Source organism: Varanus komodoensis, unplaced genomic scaffold, assembly GCF_004798865.1.
Source record: "Varanus komodoensis strain SLA01 unplaced genomic scaffold, ASM479886v1 scaffold4, whole genome shotgun sequence".
Taxonomy (NCBI): domain Eukaryota; kingdom Metazoa; phylum Chordata; class Lepidosauria; order Squamata; family Varanidae; genus Varanus; species Varanus komodoensis.
Window position 1 is genome coordinate 32714290 of NW_025335941.1, and position 18733 is coordinate 32733022.

An 18733-nucleotide genomic window follows, 5' to 3' on the forward strand; every position below is an offset into this window, starting at 1 on the left:
CTAAATTTACGCCAAGTCCCGTTTCTCCAGCCAATTATAAAAAGAGTCCCAAGTTCGATAGAAATCAGTATCCTCTTTCTCCTTCAACGATAAAGTTAGTCTATCCATTTCTGCACAGTCCAAGATCTTTCTTAAAATCAATCCATCGGTGGGCAGCTCCTCACTTTTCCAATATTGAGCAAATGCAATCCTCACCGCTGAAATTAGCAACATCAAATAGATTTCCTGTCTGTTAACATCTTCCGGTATAACGCCTAACAAGAAAATTTCAGGTTTAAAAGCAAAGGGTTTTTGTAATATTTCCTCCATCCATCTATGTATTTTAATCCAGTACTTTTTTGCATTGTCACAAGTCCACCACATATGATAAAAAGTACCCACTTTATGTTTACATTTCCAACATCTATTTGACATATTTCGAAACATCTTAGCTGGTTGACTTGGTGACAAATACCACCTATAGAACATTTTATATAAGTTTTCTTTATACGAAGTTGCTAAAGTTACTTTAATGTTTCTTTCCCATAGTTTTTGCCACTTTTCTAGTTCAACATTAAATTCAAAGTTTTGTGCCCATATTATCATAGTTTCCTTAACCTGTTCTCCTTCCATTTTCCTGTCAAGTAAAAAATCATATAGACTTTTAATAATTTTCTCATCTGCTTTAAGCATCACTTGATCAAATTCTGTTAGGTCTCTATAGAACCCCCATGTTTTACAATCCTTAGCATATCTTGATTGCATCTGCACCTTACACCACCAGGAAATATTAAGTTCCTGTTCTTGTATTTCTCGCTCCAGTTTCAGGCCACCATCCTTATCCAGGATATCGCCATATCTTATGATCTTTTCAAAGTTCAATACATTTGGATATACAAAAGCTTCCATAGGTGAAAGCCATCTTGGTAACTTATTATACAGTTTTAGCTTTAGTTTTTCCCACATTAAAGATCTTCTAATAAAATGCCTCAGGAAGGACCCATGTGACTTAGCTTTTTCATACCACATATAAGCATGCCACCCCATCTGCAAGTCATGACCTTCAAGATACAAAATTCTCTTATTTTGCAACGTTACCTATTCTTTTAACCAAGTTAAAACAGACGCTTGATAATACAACATCCAATCAGGAAGACCAAAACCTCCATTTCTTTTAGCTTCCTGAAGCATTTTTAATTTAATCCTTGGGGTTTTTTTCTCCAGATAAACCTCGAGATATGAAAATTTAAGTCATCAAAGAACTTTTTATCAACTTTTATGGGAATCATTTGAAACAAAAACAAAAGTTTAGGTAATATATTCATTTTGACAAGAGCTATTCTTCCCATCAAAGATAATTGTAAATTGGTCCATTTTTCCAAAAAGCCTTTAATATCCTTCAATGATTTATCATAATTGTCTTCTTTCAAGGTAGTACATTTAGCTATAAGGTAGATTCCCAAGTATTGAACCTTTTTAACAATCTGCAAGTCTACTTGTTCCTGGAGTTTTTCTTTTTGTTCTCGCGTAAGTTTCGTTTTTTCTTTCTTTATTTTCATTCCCGTAACTTCACCAAATTCTTCAATCCGTTGTAGAAGTTTGGGCATTGTTGAAGAAGGTTCCTCCTTTATAAAAACTAGATCATCCACAAATGCATGAATCATCCCTCATATGAGTATGTCAGCTGCTCTCCCCGAGCACTTCCTTCCACCACTGCATCTGCTGCAACCCTTCCCAGGGCATGTGAAAAGACTCGCAATGCAGCAGAACTTGGCACAAAGCCTTCTGTAGTGGTAGTACTTGTTTCTGTGCGCTCCAGAAAGAAGTGGAAATTCGGGGTGGAAGTTGTGATGATGCAAAGGTACTGAATGTCTTTCAGGTTTGACTTACATTTCAGAGAAACTCATGGGGCTATGTTCAAGCCTCAGGCAGGGTCAACGCCAAAGGAGAGTGGTGCCATGGGCAAAAGGCTGGGGCCAAAATGTCAAAAATACAAGCATTTTAGACTAAAGCTTTCACTAGCAGTCATTAAGCCTTAGCAGAGATATTTCCAAATTTTACAATGGTTGGAAAGCAGCAAACAAAACAAAACAAAATACAATTTAGGAAAAGTGGGTATACCCAGGGGAGGGGAGCCCGGCCATCAAAATAATTTCAGAAGGCGAAATTAGGACTGGGATCCAAGGTAGGCTAGATTTAAACGTTGGGTTTTGCATCTTGTTTTAAGGCTTACTGCAGAGGGAGGGAGGGAGGGAGAGCAAATTACAGAAAGCAAGAGTGGGTGAGGGATTAGAGGACAACCCCAGCCTTCTTTTGTGGCATCTGCTACATGGGTTGTGCATGTGGTTGCCCCTCCATGGTGGACAAGGGATTCAGAAAACTTTAGTTTTCTCTAGCTACCAGCTAATTCTATACTAATTTTGAAATTTCTGCTTTAATGTTTCCTAAATTCAGGCTGCTTCACACATTACTCCAGAATCAGTCATGCATAAAACTGAAGATCTGCATCTGGATTTCATATTTTTTTCATACTTAAGTCATTTTAAGCCAGCACCTGCATTCTGCCCAACTCTTGCCCAGTCTTATTATAAAACTGGATAATCACAGTTCTTAGTGTAACACTATTCTTAGTGTAACACAGTAGTTTTATAATGTCAGGAGTGATACCCATTCTTGCATTTGCTATTGACTGAAAAGTGAATTGGTGTGTGTTCCAGATTCACTCAGCTTTCATGAGAGTGTAAACAGGAATAGCTTAGCATGATATCTAGACCAAAGATTCTGATTATTTATTGCACCCAAGAAAGTTAGAGTAATAAACTAGCTTTAAACCACAAAGGGCAAAATTATACACTTGGAAAGGACTTTGGAGTTCATTTTCTAATCCAGCCTCCTGCTCAATGCAGATTTGTAGATAATCTACTAATTTAGGGGCTACAAATATAAAATTGTGAGTCATATAATCTGTGTCTGGGTCAATGAGTGCTGGTGCTCACACACATCTCAAAACAGATTATCTTCACAGTAAGCTTTGATGGTATTCATCACCTTGTGTGAGCAGAGTTTTGCTAGCTACCTTCTTACTTCCAAAAGATGGTCACTGCTATCAAAGCAAATGGTGCCAGATATCTGATATGCAGGTGCATGTATGTCTATCCCTGCAGTACACCACGCACAAGCTAACCACTGAAATGCCTTGTTGTAGTACTTCTATTAATATGCTATAAGGCATTACAGCTTCAATAAAGATCTACAGTTAAAAGATAACAACGAAGTTGCTAGGCAAGAATCATTTCAAGAGCACCACAACAAAAAACCCAACTTGGGTTTGGCATATAGAACACATCACAGTAAGTTCACAGTTTCAGAAAAAGCAAAAATGCCATTAAAGTGTTGACTCAAGCAAAATCTACAATAAGTTGTTTTGACTAAAACACAGAAGAGTGGCCACTAAAGATCATGGTTGGGCATTCAATCGTGGCAGAAAAACCTGACTGCCAGGTGGCTGCTCACCAGACACCTCAGCCCACCCTCTTTAGCTGATGATGCACCAAAGGAGACACTCCCAAAACATCTCTCCTGCAGAGGCCACCTCTCGGTGCTCTGCTTCTATGGAACATGTTTCTGGTTATGAAGCAAGGGCTAATCCCAGCTGCAGAAAATAGTTCATATCAGCATGCTGCATTTCACACCCTCCCAGCTAATCAGCCAGTGGTAGACCTGAATTCTTAGGTATCGAGCTCCCCACGGCTGGATCTAAATCTACATCTTCCCTTTCTGACTCAGAAACTATGTCACAGGCCATAGTTCTGGCCTGACAGGGGCAAAGTTCAACGCCCACTGTATATAGCAAGTGTCTGACTCATCTGCTCCTTCCTATTCTGTTGTAGTCCATCACTATGACCATGTTAGCAAGATGGCTAACCTGAATGTGGAAATGTTACCTTTGCTACCAGGCAAGGTGAGCCTCTTCTTTTAGCATAAGGTAGGGCAGTTCTTGAGTGTATAAATAGATCTGAGTTGGGAAGAGGGAATCTGCATAATGGCCAGTGATAATGGCCACTTATCAAAGGAAGAGGAAGGAAAAGGAAAAGGAACTGACTAAGAGGAAGTGGCTTATGGGGGACAGTGTTCTCTCAGACAAAATGTCACAGGTTCCCATATTCTATTAATATACTCTCCTACTCAGTTTTACAGCCCTCTCATTCATGTCAACAAGAAGGTTCAGGAGAAGTATACACACGGGAAATTACTACAAATTTCAATCAATAGCAAGTGCAAGGTGGCATTACAGTAAGAATGTATGATTATTCTGTTTTATGCTGTTCTTAAATCAAGCTGAAGCAGTCACATACTAGTTTTACTGAGTCCCCAATTTAAGTTTTAACAGTCGCTTTTGATTTAAATTTTTTACTGGTAATATTTTATTTATTTTATAGATACGGGTTGTTTTATTGTAATTTGATTTTAAGGATTGTAAGCCATCCTGAGATGCCATGCATTAGGGATGGCATATAAAAGTTTTAAATAAATAAATAAACAAACAAACCTGGAGCTGTCAGAATATTACTTACCCGAGATCATGGAGTGAAACTCTAGTTGAACAAAATTTTGCATTGTGTCCCATTGCAACAGACACAGAAGCAGTGTTCTTTGAGTAGTCCTCCTCCTTAATTTGGAATATTGCAGACTTACAGAGGGCTAAAGTTTGGTTCCTCTTGTTGAGTTCCACTTGCTGGGATTTTTGTATAAAAAAAATCATTTTTACTCTCCAGTGCAGGACCAGCATGCACATATGAAGAGGTTATCTAGACCCATTTCAATTGGGCTTTCGAACAGGGTTAGGAATGGAGACTGCCTTGGTCGCCCTGTGGGATGACCTTTGCCAGGAGACAGGGGGAATGTGACCCTTTTGATTCTCCTGGACCTCTCAGCAGCTTTCAATACCAAAAACTACAGTACCCTTCTGGAGAGCTGGCCAGGTTGGGATTAGGGTGCACTACTTTGGGATGCTTCTGCTCCTTCCTGGCTGACCAGTTCCAGATGGTGGTGCTGGGGGACTGTTGCTCTGCACCATGGGAATTGCATCATGGAGTTCCACAGGGCTTGATTTTGTCCCTCATGCTTTTTAACATCTACACGAAACCTCTGGGTGAGGTCATCCAGAGGTGTGGGCTGAGGTGTCATCAGTTTGCTGATGATGCTCAGCTCTACCTCACTTTTTCATCTGATCCAGGGGAGGTGGTAGCTGCCCTGAACCAGTGTCTGAACTCAGTAAAGGGCTGAATAAGAGCCAATAATCCAGAGGACCTGTTGGTGGGCGCTCTCGCACTCCAACTAGGTAATTTTCCACCTACCCTAGACTGGATTTGTAGCTTAGGGGTGCTCCTGGACCCTGTGCTCTCCCTGGTTTCTCAGGTAGACTCGGTGGCCAGGAGTGCCTTCTGTCAGCTTCATTTGATTTCTCAGCTATGTTCCTACTTAGTGGAGCCTTGCCACAGTGACGCATGCACTGGTAACCTCTCACCTGAATTACTGCAATGCACTCTACGTGGGGCTACCTTTGAAAATTGTCTGGACATTACAACTAATACAGAATAGGATGACATGGATGTTTACGAGGACTGGGTGGCAGGAACATATTACGCTGGTCATCTGTAAGCTGCATTGGCTCCCTGTTCCAGTCCGGGCCCAATTCAAAGTGTTGCCTTTGACATATAAAGCCCTAAACAGCTTGGAACCAGGGAACCTGAGGAAGTGCCTTTCTCCATATATTCCTACCCATCCACTTAGATTCTCTTCAGAAGTCCTCCTCTGAATGCCCTTGGAGGAGATCAAAGGGGAAAGGACTAGGAGAAGGGCACTCTCAGCAGTTGCACCTAGACTCTGGAATTCACTCCCCAGGGATATATGGATGGTGCCAAACTCTAAGGCACCAGGTGAACACTTTTTTATTTAAACAAATTTTTGGTTCATTTAATTCTTTTATATCTTATTCTGGATTATTTATTTTAATTTTGGTTAATTTATTGGTTGTATTTTGTGTGTGGGTATATTTTATTAGGAGATGTTACCTATTATTTTATTGCTTTATCTATTTTATCTTCTTATTGTTTTATTGTATTCAATGTCTTTTTAATACTGTTTTATCACTTGTAAGTTGCCCAGAGAACCATCAGATTATGGGATGGCATAGAAATAGAAATGGAAATAAATAAAGAAGAAGAGGTATGCTGCATTGTACTAAAGCCATAACAAGTCCAGCATTATGTTCACACAATGGCCAACCAGAGGCCTACTTGTGTCCATGTGCCTACATGAGCACAATTACACCTTCCCAAGGTACTGATATTCAAAGGCATACAGTTTCTGATTTTAGAGCAATATATAGCTACTAATACAGTCTTATCCTCTATACCTTTGTCTGATTCCCATTAAAAGCCATCTAAGTGCCCATAGATGCATCCTGGCATCCTGAATTCAATACTTTGATTACATACCTCGAGAAGTATTTCCCTTTATCAGTCCTGAATTTTACATTATTCAGCTTTATTGGATGATCTAGGGTTCTACCAAATTTTTATAACTTGTCATGTCTCCCATTACTTGACACTTTTTTTCTAAGCTAAAAATAGTCCCAACACTGTAACTTTTCCTTACAGAAAAATTATTCCAGCAATGAGGGGTTGTATCTTAGTTTGTATATGGCCATTACAATTGATGGCATGTGCTGTCAAATTTTCTTCAGTGTATGGCAACCCAATGAATGGAAGCCCTGTCCATGAAAGTCCTGCTCAGCTCTTGTAAATGCAAGGCTGTGGCTTCCTTTATGGATTCAATCCAACTTATACATGGTGTGCCCTTTCTTTTTCTACTTTCAGCTTTCCCTAGCCTTCTCAAAACATGACAGCCTCAGTCTTGTCATTAAATAATGTTTTTGCAAGGAAAACAGTATGTGGCTTTTGAATGGTCGAAAGATGAAAACTTGTCTTATGGCACTGGCCATTGTAATAGTTCTTGTTCCTGTGTGATGATTACTAAAAAGTTGCATTCAGGATTCTGACCTTATTTCTCTCATCTTTTGCTTATGCTTCTCCCCTATCTTTATCAAGTGTGTTTTTTCTGTCATCCATCTAGGCCTTTTCTTTCTTTCGGCTATAGGCGTTTTCTTTTGGCATTCTTCCTAGATTGTATCTCTGATTTCCATCCACAGTTCTTCTAGTTCACAGACCATCACATTAATTCAGATCTGTTCTTTATGTTATGTAAACTTATGTAAGTTGTATTTAGGCACTATGTTTCTGTTAATGATCTTTTTCAGTTTTACTCTGGTTTTTGATATTAAGACATCATGGTCCAATCTGCTCCTGTTCTTGTTTTGGCAGTGAGAATACAGCTTCTCTATCTTCTGCTTCCATTTATATCTATATGATTTCTGCATAGGCTATCTGGTGGTGTCCATGTATACAGCTGCTTGGTTAGTTGCGTGAAGCATGTATTTGCAATAGATTGCTGACGTCATAAAATCTATGAGTCATTGTCTCACAAATTTTTTTTTTACCCCAGGCCAATTTTTCCTACAAGATTTGATTCCACTTTGTTGCCTACTTTTGTGTTCGTCATCTAGCATTATGAGCATGTCTGTAGAGAGTGGGGCCACCTCTCGCTTACTGTAGATTGTTCAAATAGATTTGTCTGATTCTGAGGAGGAGGTGAAAGAACAAGAGGACTTTGAAGTTTCAAGGTTACTGCATGAAGTTTCTAAGGCAGGGTGTGAGAATCAGCAGAAGGGGCAGTAGGGTTTTCATGATGGGAAGGAGAGCAGGTGCAAGACCTAGTCCTTGCCTCAGTAAAGAAGCAAAGCAGAGAAATGAGCAGATCAGTTGGAGGGGATTCACCATTCTTGATTGCTTGCCCTCAAGCAACAAGAGGTACCCTGAGGTAGAGAAACTTTATTGAAAGCAAGGGACAGAAGGGGAGTTTTCAGTTTAGATTGAACTCTTTACATGGGGAGTTGCTTCCCTCTCAACTTTGGCAGAAGGCTATTTAGAGTTCATACTATTCTATAATCTGTTAAGTTTTAACAAAAGAATTACAATCAAAGGATTGTCTTAAGTTCAGTAACCAGAAGGAAAGAAAGAAGGGATCAGCTTAATGTCTTGTTTTGTTGTATCATCCGTTTCCTCTTGAACATCTGCATTTTTTAAACATTTCTCTTCAGCATCTGCTGTTGGAGCATAGTGAATAACAGTCATGTTGATAGCTTTCCCACAAACTCTGAGTAATAGTACTTGTCCATATTTTGTATTATAGCCCCTTACTGCCTATGCTACAACTTTCCTTAGTATTACAACCGCTCCAATGCTTACATCTGAATTTGGCATTTTCAGAGTAAAACACTTTGTGTTTGTCTGATTGTAAATGTCCCATTCTGATCTATTTTAGTTTGTTCACACAAACTTATTGCAATACTTAGCCATTTCACTGCCCAAGTTACAATTTTCAGTTCAGCTTGATTCATACTTCTCATGTTCCATGTTCCAATGACATACGCTGTACAGCACTGAGCTTTTGTAAGCCATCCAGAGACGTGTCGTAATTGGACAGGATAAAAATACCCAAATACAATACAATACAATACAAAACCTTTCCCTCTAATCACGGTGAATGCCAGCTGCTAGACTTCCCCTTGGTTTTGTTCTAGGTGCATCATTAATGGCGGCACTACTCGTACTTGTGCTTTGTTCTTCCCTGGTAGCTTGTTGAGTGCTTTTTAACCTGGGAGTCTAATCTTCTGGCACTTATCTCTTGTTTCCTTTTATTTCATCTTAGGGTTTACAAGGTAAGAAGATTCAGAAATGGTTTACCATTGTCTTCATCTGCACAGTACTAACCAGAGTTAGCTTGAGTGTCAGTGCCATTGCCTGTGAAAGACCCTCCACCAATGTTGCCTTCAGCTTCTGCTACAGTCCAACAGCTGCCCTACAGACATTTCTCTGCCCTCATCACCACTAGAAATATATATTATCTTCTGTTGATGTAAGTGTTCCTACTGACGCACCTTAGCCTGGTGTCTTTGCTTTGTCCAATTCCATTTTTGTGACCCTGCTAGGAGGTCCACCTAGTGAGAGAGTTTGCCCTCCTTGTTGCATCGCTCTCAGCTCCTCTGACTCTCAAAACCACTCACCACATTAAGGTGTGCATCTTGGAGAGAGGGACTACATCTTGGATTCCTTTCCTAACAGTCTCTTACTTGTGACTTTTTGCTGAACACAAAGTAAAAGATTTATTAAGGATCCAGACAAAAAGGGATAGATCGGGAAAAGGGAAGTCTATTTCAAGCATAAGCAGTAAGTTATTTTAAGTTGACGTTCCAGTGGAAAGTGGCAAATAAGCAGAAAATATAGTCTAGCTAGCATAGCCCTACATTAAGCTACCTGGTTCCTTGACAACCAGCAGTCTGAATGGTGCATGTGCCTAGTCTTTTTCTCTCTTTTGGGAAAACCTATATTCTAGCATTTGTACTGGAAAAAATGCCTTGGTACAATTTCCTTTAATGCCTTCAACAACTCTACTTTGTGCGAAACTTGTGTTTAGCACAAATGCCATGTTCCACTTTGTTTTATTGTAAGACCGTCCCAAGACCACATGGTAAACAAATAAAACTCTGAATGAATGAATGAATGAATGAATGAATGGTGGATGGTATACAAAAGTTTAAAATAAATAAATAAATAAAAAATAAATAAAAAAAGAAGTCTCTGAACTTACTTTCCGAGTACGGTATGTTTCATTCAGTCTCTCCTTCTGACCTGGACAGAGATTCCAGAAGAATCTTGGTTTTGTCTGTTCAACGTCCCATAAACATTCATTGCCGGTACTAAGATGGCTTCTAGAATATTAATTTTTAGGCACCTGGGCAGTTTACTAGTCAAAAGATTTACTAAGTGGAGGTGAGGTGCTCAGCTTTGAGATGACTTCAGCACATAATCTAACCTGCAATTTCAGCATCCAGATGATCTAGCTTTTAGCTTTAGCAAAACTTATTGCAAAACACAGATTTTATGTTTTTAGATCTGGGTATCTTAGTATGGTCTGGCTAAGTGGATCACTCCAGTTGGACAGTTCCAATACAGATCTTTTGGGAGAGACTGCACTGCTTATATCCCTTCATTTTCAGAACCAACCATTTCTTAGTGCAAAACATCTGTCTATATTCGGGGGGGGGGGATTAGTGCAATAAATGAATTATACTAAATTAATTAGGTTAACCTTCATGCCTCCACCCCAACAGCTTTAAAAAAACCCTTGTTCAAAAAAAAACCTTAAGCGTTTGCTTTATGTGGTTACGTGACGACTATTCCATTTTTCAATTTCCTGTGTTGTCTTCCTAGCTTTTGCATAGGGGAAAAACACTCATGCTGTGTAGCAACACAACGGTTGAACAGCCTCCAAAGAACAGTGTAACTTTCAGTACCTATTGCTCAAGAGTTTCAGTTCAACAGAGAACAGATCAACCAAAATCTTAAGAATTTTCATCTGAAAATTCAAAATTAATCTGGAAACCATCTTTAAAGGTAAATGGAAATTCAGTGTTTCCATGGCAATATAACTAAAGAACATTGTGAAGAAATACTGAGCAAAAATGGAAAAAATGGAAGCTTTTTAATTCGAAACAGCGAGAGCATACCAGGAGTACTGTGCCTTTGTGTTTTGTAAGTATTCCTTTTCTTACAGAAGCTCCTTTTCTGAAAAAAAAAGTTCAAGTTCAGCGAAATTTAGTTGTCCCTAAGTTAAAGATGCCTAACAGAATACAGCATTAATCTTAATGGCACGTAAGTATGATTTTCTATAGATAGAGCCCAATCTTTTATTTAGTATTTTAAAAACATGCAGAGGGGACCTGAAAAAAGTTCTTCCAGTTATATACATATATCATCCCAGGTGTTAATGTGCCTGTATAAAATTGATTCTGTTTTTGTTAAAAATGCATTTTGAAACAGGTCAAGATTGAAAGGTGAGTTGAATATTACATGAATAAATATGTAAGACTATATTTTTATTAAAAGTGCAATTTTGGTATGAATACATTGAAAATTCTCCAAGGTACAATACCCATATTTCCAAGCCTTGGTAAATAGCTTCCTATAGCTCCATAGAAAATGGAAGTTAAGTGCTCTCTACCCACAAGATTTAATAAAAAATCTTAAGCGACATGTTGTCTAGTTGGGTTTTTGCTAGATTAATACTTCACCCATATGATGTGCATCTACCTCCATCAGCTCTTCTCTTATGCACATGTGGGAGAGGAGCTGTACCCTTTCAGACATGGAGGAACAAATCCGAAAGGACAAGCTATACACTGAAGACACTTCTTATACATATTTGGATTATAGCAACTGTAGCCAGTTGATTGATCTCAATCACTCATGGTTTTTCATCAATATACAGGAGTTCATACATGCAAATAAAATTGGAAATTTATCTGTACTGAATTTAGGCTTTTCACAGAAGTGGTTGTTCTAATTTGTCAGATTTTTTTCATGTTGTAGAAACAGAGTACTTGTTTTTCTAACACTAAATATATAGCCTAATCAACAGAAAAATGCAATTAAGACATTACTAATATGCATCAAAGATGTTTCTTTGCATACTGATTTAGAACTCTTTTTCTAAATCATCGGATGGCAACAGGTGACTGTTACCAATCCAGCTACCATCAGAAGATGGTGCACATGTACTTTTCTAGTAAGTAAATATAGCAGGTTAGATCCTGGTGAGATCCTTTTCTTTAGCGGTAACTGAGAACTTGCCAGCAGCAATTACAGGTCATTTCAAGCATAATGTGCAAACAGACTACAACCATGTACCTGGTAGACCACACAGCTTTTTCTCTCTGTAAGAACTGGATGGGTTTTTATGCCCTATCCCACAAACCAATATTTGTATGATTCTTCAAAATTGAGTGTCCCAGCCATCTCACCAATAGATACTCCATCCATTAATGTTTCCTATTCTCCAAAACAGCTATGAACAGAGGATCTATACTTACCGAATCTTCAGAAAACATAATGGACATTTTATGATTCAGGTAAGAAAATGTCTGTGTCTGTTAAGGTAATCTAATAAACCTGCTACTGCTAGTGTATTCCTTGTACCACTACCTAAAATACACAGGGGGAAAAAACATTTAAACGAATATTCCATGCTACCATGCATAACACCACTAATGTAACCATTCTAAAGTAGGAATGTGCTTGGATAACATTATTTTTCAGCATCCATTCATTCTATATATTGGGGTCACCCCACTCTTACAGCCTGGATTCTGACTAGGGAGAAACCAAGAGTCAGGTTTTTTAATGGGTGTTCTTTAAATATTGTGAGAGCTGCTTTTTCGAAATGCCATGCTAGTTATAATTTTCTCTGAACATCATCTTACCTACCTAAAGTTTTTGTGTAGGAAACATCTCATTTTATATTTTATTGTAAATTTAGCCACAATCTACTTATTTTGCAGGCTTCTGAAAGTATGTTAAAACAAGACTTCAAAACTTTAAAGGATATAATTACTACCTATAGAAAACCAAATCAAGGGCTAGTAATCAATCTGCGCTATCCTGTGAACAGACCTACACACCACCAAGAATTTCACAATCCCTATGTATCTGAAGATCAAAACTATATGAACACTGGTAAGAGATACACAAGGTATATGATGAATACTATAAATTGATCCTGTACATCTGAGGGTACAATTACAAATCCAATAAGGATGCCCATAAGCCTCCAAACATACATGCATCCTATGCAGGGGAGAAGAAAACACAGAGGCAAAGGCTGCTTCCATACTTCTTCCACTATGCAATGCAACTAGATGATCCAAATATTTGGTCTTAAATTCAGTGTCACTTCACAGTGGGTGGAAAGCTGCTGTGCCCTCCTCTCCTTCCTTAGAATGGCTTCTTTACTCCTTTTCTGAGGTTGCTCTTGCAACCCTTGGAGGTTCAGCCAGTGCAATTATTTCCTTATTCTAAACATTAGGTTAGACTTGTGGAATTGTTGACCTCTAATGAGCTTGGAGGAAACTGGTGTATTATAACAGCATAATTTGAGAAGCACCTCTAATAAGTAAGACTGAAAAGATAGCTCAGTCCCATTTTTGGGTCTTCTGGCTAGCCAGGATCTGAATATGGACCTTAAACAGGTACGCGTAAGATCAAACTTAGGTATCAGATCTAATGTTCAGAATAGCTTCATTGCAAAATAAAGCTGAATGTAGTAATTGGAGAAGCAGTGGGAATGTATAGGACCATTGCTCAGTGATCAAGCACTTCCTTTGTATTGCTAGGTTCAGCTCTGGCATCAACAGGCTTATATTGCTAGAAATAGAATTATTAGTAGCAAGCAAGTGAATGCTGTTAATTGAGTGATTATAACCAATCATCCTTTTTTCTTACAAAAATAGATTTTATTTGTTTTCCTTCAAAAATGGAGCTGTTGATATGGAACAGCAAAGTAGACATAATATTGACTCTGGAAGACTGGCAAGAAAGTATCAGTATATGGATTGCAAAGGAGCAAAGATAGTTTTCCTATTTATTTTTTTATTGTGTTACACAACAAAACTTAATTAACTCAGTGAAACAGAGGGGGGAGGAAGATAATGTAATATAATTTTCTTACAGAATATTTAAACAAATCCATAACAATAAATACATATGCTATACATCCCTGTTTATGTAGCAGGACATGTTAAAGATGTTTTAACAGGACATGTTAAAGATGTAATTAGCTGTTAAAGATAATTAGGCATAAATTTTAACAAAGGCAGTACAAATATCCATACAAATCATGAATTATATCTATTTATAAATTATGCTTAGAGACCAAACATTCAGAAATAGAGAGTTTGATTAAATCATCTACCTACTGTTATCACAAATGGCCAGTTATCCCTCCAATGTTGTAGTATTAGCCTTTTTGCCTTGCATAGAATTTTGAGAAACAGGTAGGGTATTAAGAAGGACATTTGAATCACTGAATAGTAAAGAACTTTCCATCACAATTTCTTTCTGAATTACCACCTCCTCCCAAAAGTAAGCAGCCATTGGGGAATGCCCATTCATACAAATAAGAGATGCATTCTAACAGTCTGCTGATTTAAGTAAGCAGAAAGATATTGTGGTATCCAGTATACTTGAGATATCCATTTTTGCTAAATTAAACACAATCTAAAATCCATTACCACCTATAAAATAGATGACAACAAACCATTCCGCTGATTAAGAAAACAGGAAGATCTAATTCATTATTCAATTCTTGCTTAAATCCCTTGTATGGGAAATGAACCTAAGTCCCACCAACAACTGTTTTCTTGCCAGTGCTTAAGTCCAGATTTCCCCAGAGAAAACGTCAAACTTCAATTGACAAGAAAATATGCCCCATACCACTCTGACTGTTTTGACTGTGGGAAGCATATTACCTGTTTTGGTGTAAAAGACCAATGCAATCAATTTGGGAAGAGGATCCAAACATCAAGATTCCAGGACTGACTAGGGGAAAGAATCTAGTCTAAGTGGAAAAGACCAAACTCTAGTACAAGTGAACAGATAAGTCTGATATAAGAAACACAGGAAGGCCAAATCCAGCCTTTTTCATCAAAAGAGGCATCATTTTCAAGCATATCTGGGGACAGATGGAAACCCATAAAATTTTACAAAACAAAACATTAAGCATCTGAAAATAGTTGCCAAATGTAAATAAATCCATACCATGGAAATCATAAATAATTCAAAGTATTACATTCATTTTAAGTATTTTTAATCTACCTCTTAAATTTAGCTTTAACAATGCCTATGAATGTCCCATGAGATCTCATTTATCAACTACCCAGGTTAAAGATAATTGTGATATCTCTAAGGACAAACATTTTGGCATAAAATCTAAATTGCCAATTAGTTAACATTCTATGGGATATAATCTCTCTAACCAACATCAATTTAGACTTTGACCTATTACAGAATAGCAGATAAATATCCAAAATTATTAATCCTCTGCATCAAAGCTGGAACAGATTAGTGAGTTCTAAAATGGCTAGAAGTTCAGAATTAAGCATATATACTAAAACACTGTGCACAGTAACATGGATCTTGGGTTTCCCAATAGCACACAACAGGGCTTCCAAACACAGGTCAAGTATCAGTGGAGAGGAAATACTTATTTGGTACCTCTCTTAAATAAGAAAAGGTTTAGGCAGATTTTAGCTGGAACTACATACTATGCTGACATCTGGTGCCCAAAACCCTCAATGACATAAAACAGCATCAAGGAGAAAACTGCAGGCGTAAAGGCTGGAGGTGGAAGAAATAAGCATTCCACACAGTGCTTCTCCATGGCAGATCTCTCCTCTATTTTAATCCCGCCAGCAACAAAATCCATACCTACTTATATCTCTTCTTTGACTTACCTCACTTGTAAAAACAAAGGAAAAATCAATCCACAAAATCTTCACTGTACACAGTATATACAGTGGTACCTCGGCTCACAAACGCCTCACCAACAAAAATTTCATAAAAATTTTGATTCAGGTCGAGGACTCCACATTGGGCGGCGGCCCAAGTTATGACGAATTGAAATATGTTATTCCAGCCTGGCTTATAAACCACCAGGATGTAGTACAAATTCAAAAGACATTCTAAGCCCTGCAACCCCCAGTGAGTTGTAGTGGGTAAGAGTCCTGGACTGGGACTCAGGAGTTCAGAGTTCTAGTCCCCACTCAGCTGTGGAGCTCACTGGGTGACTTTGGGCCAGTCACATACTCTCAGCCCAATCTACTTCACAAGTTTCTTGCTGTGAAAATAAGATTGAGGGGAGGAGGATTATGTAAGCTGCCTTAGTTCCTTGCAAGGAAAGAGTAGGATATAAATACAATAAATATATAATAGTGTGCTGTATGATTTAACTATTCTATCTTCCCTTATTTAATGGGTTTTCCACACTTAAAGATGAAAGGAGGAAAAGCACAAGAGGTCTATGAATGTTAAATATTATCTGGACGCCTCATCCATAAAATTCTATGAATGAGGTAGAATGACAATAAAAGCTTTGCATGGAAATATTCTTGCTCCACTAAATCAGATTTACCTTTCTTCCACAGAAACTGAAGACTCCGATTACGTTGAAGCTTTGCCTGACTGATTTGACTGCGAGATTGTTTCTCAGGTCTTGCTTTGTCTCAGTTTGCTCCAAGAGAATTAGTATTTTAAGAATTAGCCTTTTCAGTGGATAACACCCATGCTGATTGGATATTCTATTCATTGGATTCTCTATTAGTTTCTGCTCTTGATAGTACTTGGACACAGTAATGTGACTACTGCTACCGCTTGCTTCTTTCACCTCACCTTTTAAAAGCAATCAATTCTCTTATCTTTTGGTACTCCAGGTATATATATCCACTTAAGTTGCCATTTCAGTACCTGAAGTGGGTTCTGGTACAGAAAAACTAATACCACAATAAATGTGTTAACCTTTAAGGTGACACACACTCTGTTACAGTTCCAGTATTTAACAGAATTAATTTATTAGCACTTGCTGGCACCTAGCCTCATCAATGGTGACATTTCTTTAGCCATATCATTTTTGCAACCGAGTAAAAATGGACATTTTTAAAAAATACAACATTTGTGCAACTACCACTGGGACCAGGAAAGTGAAGAGTATGAAATGTTAAGCATACTTAATTCCCATAGAAATGATTTTAACATAAGCCATAATGCAGAAGAAATTTCTTCAAGTTACATGAACTTTAAACTGGAAAACTTTGTGCAAACTAGTCTTTCGGATCTGTCAGTAGAATGTAGACTTTATTTACACATCTTCATGGGTTAAGACAGAGGCCTGCCTGAATTCCACTGGACTTCAGTGTGGACTGGAAATACTGAAACTAACCTTCATAAGTAGAACCAGTAATATAGCAATAAACGCATTAGTGTGATTCCAAGTAGATATTTTATAATTCTTCCTGCCCTGGATTAATTATGTATTCCAGGAACTGTTTTTAATGGCTTATATTTTCATGCACTACCATCCCTGAACTTTACTGCATGAAAAAAGCAACTGTTTTGACACAAGAGCTTAATGCAAAGTTGCCTTTGGCGGCAAACATAAGTAGACAAGGCGCAGCTTACAATCTAGTCTAGTCAGTTTTGCTAGTTCATTGACTTGACTTTAGAGAAAAACAACATTCAAGTGCCCAAGCAAAGCAGTCTTTTCATTCTACAGCGAGGTTTTGCTTCTTCTCCCTTAGAAAAGTTACCACACTACCAATACTAAATAATAATAATAATGCATGGGCATTATTCCAGAAAAATAACAAAACAGTAAGTTTACATATACTCTAAACAGTAAATGTTATTTGGGCTAGATTCTAATTTGTGAATTATGATTGACTTAGATGCAGTTATCCAAAACTTTTAAAAAATAGAAATAAAACCACAAGATGTTTTAATACATGAAAGGACTACAGTTAAGAATCTCACTGCATAAGCTTCACAGATGTCCAAATCCATTTTTTGTGCCTAACAGTACTGTGCATTGTGATCCTAATTAAACAATGTCTTTTTCTTAAATTGTTCAGCCTGCGGGCCTCCTATTTCAACTGACATGAAGCTTGTTTAACAAAGTTTAGTTTTAAAAGCTTATGATGTGACTTAGTTCTGTTGCATGAGCATTCATGCACACACAAACAAAATACATGGACTCACATAATCCAAGATAACTCACCTGCCATCTACTTCGATGCCATGTCAACATCAGGAAAATACCCTTTTATTTTTCCATGTTTTTTAATCTGAACTTTTTATTTTGACTCTGCTAATTAGTTTTATGCCGATTTGATTTTTGTTGATTGCTTTTTTGTTGTTCTTCTATGCTGTTGGTGATCTGTCTCTCAATTTTTTTAAATTGCAATTTTATATTTGTTGTAAGCCACCTAAACACTCGGACAGCTTTTAACAAGTTCTAAAATAAATAAATGAAATACAGCTGGAATTATGCATGCAACTTTCCTGTTTATGGCGATTTGGTGATTTTCAACTTGTCAGAATATCTTGACATTGTTTTTCCTTTACAGAAGTAACATTAGACTGATTCTGCAGAAATTCTCCAGTGACAGAAAAAGAACTGGGATGCCAAAGCTTGCATATGCTAAGAATCACCACTTTTTCTATTTTATAAAAGTAACTTCATAAAGACTATTAAGTGGCAGGAATGCTGCCCTGATAAAACCAGATGGCAAGACTGTGAGGCTTTAGGGTAGCATCTACCTCTTACACTTTTGTGCACAATCCATGACTGGCAGCATAGCTTGTGCAGTGTGATGTGTGAACCCATTTGGTTGCATTTTTTAGGGACTAAACAACCCTGTGGGTAAACTAGAAACAAATCATGGGTTAATAGCTGATTTAGGCCCTTAAAAACTGCCCATTACATCAACCTATGAAGATGCCAGTGTGGTATAGTGGTTAAGAGCGTGGGACTGGGACTCAGGCGATCTGGGTTCTAGTCCCTGCTCAGCCATGGAGCCAACTGGGTGACTTTGGGCCAGTCACAGACTCTTAGCCCAGCCTACCTCACAGGGTTGTTGTTGTTGTGGGGATAAGATGGAGGAGGAGATGTAAGCTGCCTTGAGCCCTTTGTAGAAAAAGGCAGGATATAAATCGAAAAATAAATAAATAAAATGCCCATCATGGAT

The 18733-nt window shown here is 37.9% G+C and overlaps 2 protein-coding genes across 4 annotated transcripts in view; one reads left to right on the forward strand and one right to left on the reverse strand.

Annotated features, from left to right (window-relative positions):
- Positions 1-18733, reverse strand: part of LOC123029030 (T-cell receptor-associated transmembrane adapter 1) — a 94783-nt gene that overhangs the window by 72681 nt on the left and 3369 nt on the right. The window lies entirely within an intron of this gene.
- On the forward strand, positions 10380-18030 carry LOC123029032 (SH2 domain-containing protein 1B-like). Of its 2 annotated transcripts, none has more exons than XM_044441493.1 (4): positions 10380-10694; positions 12007-12070; positions 12500-12690; positions 16139-18030. In XM_044441493.1, exons 1-4 carry the CDS (start codon positions 10561-10563, stop codon positions 16143-16145), a joined length of 396 nt encoding a protein of 131 aa, XP_044297428.1. In that variant the 5' UTR covers positions 10380-10560; the 3' UTR covers positions 16146-18030. The 2 variants fall into 2 exon arrangements, with proteins under 2 accessions (XP_044297428.1, XP_044297427.1); XM_044441492.1 differs by having other exon boundaries at positions 12500-12674.

What these genes read in the sequence shown, in the direction of transcription:
- LOC123029032 (XM_044441492.1), top strand. Translation starts at nt 10,561, where the DNA reads ATGGAAATTCAGTGTTTCCATGGCAATATAACTAAAGAACATTGTGAA. An exon ending in GTACTGTGCCTTTGTGTTTT is followed by an intron (nt 10,695 to 12,006) that starts GTAAGTATTCCT and finishes TCTCCAAAACAG; the next exon opens with CTATGAACAGAGGATCTATA. An exon ending in TCAAAACTATATGAACACTG is followed by an intron (nt 12,675 to 16,138) that starts GTAAGAGATACA and finishes TTTCTTCCACAG; the next exon opens with AAACTGAAGACTCCGATTAC.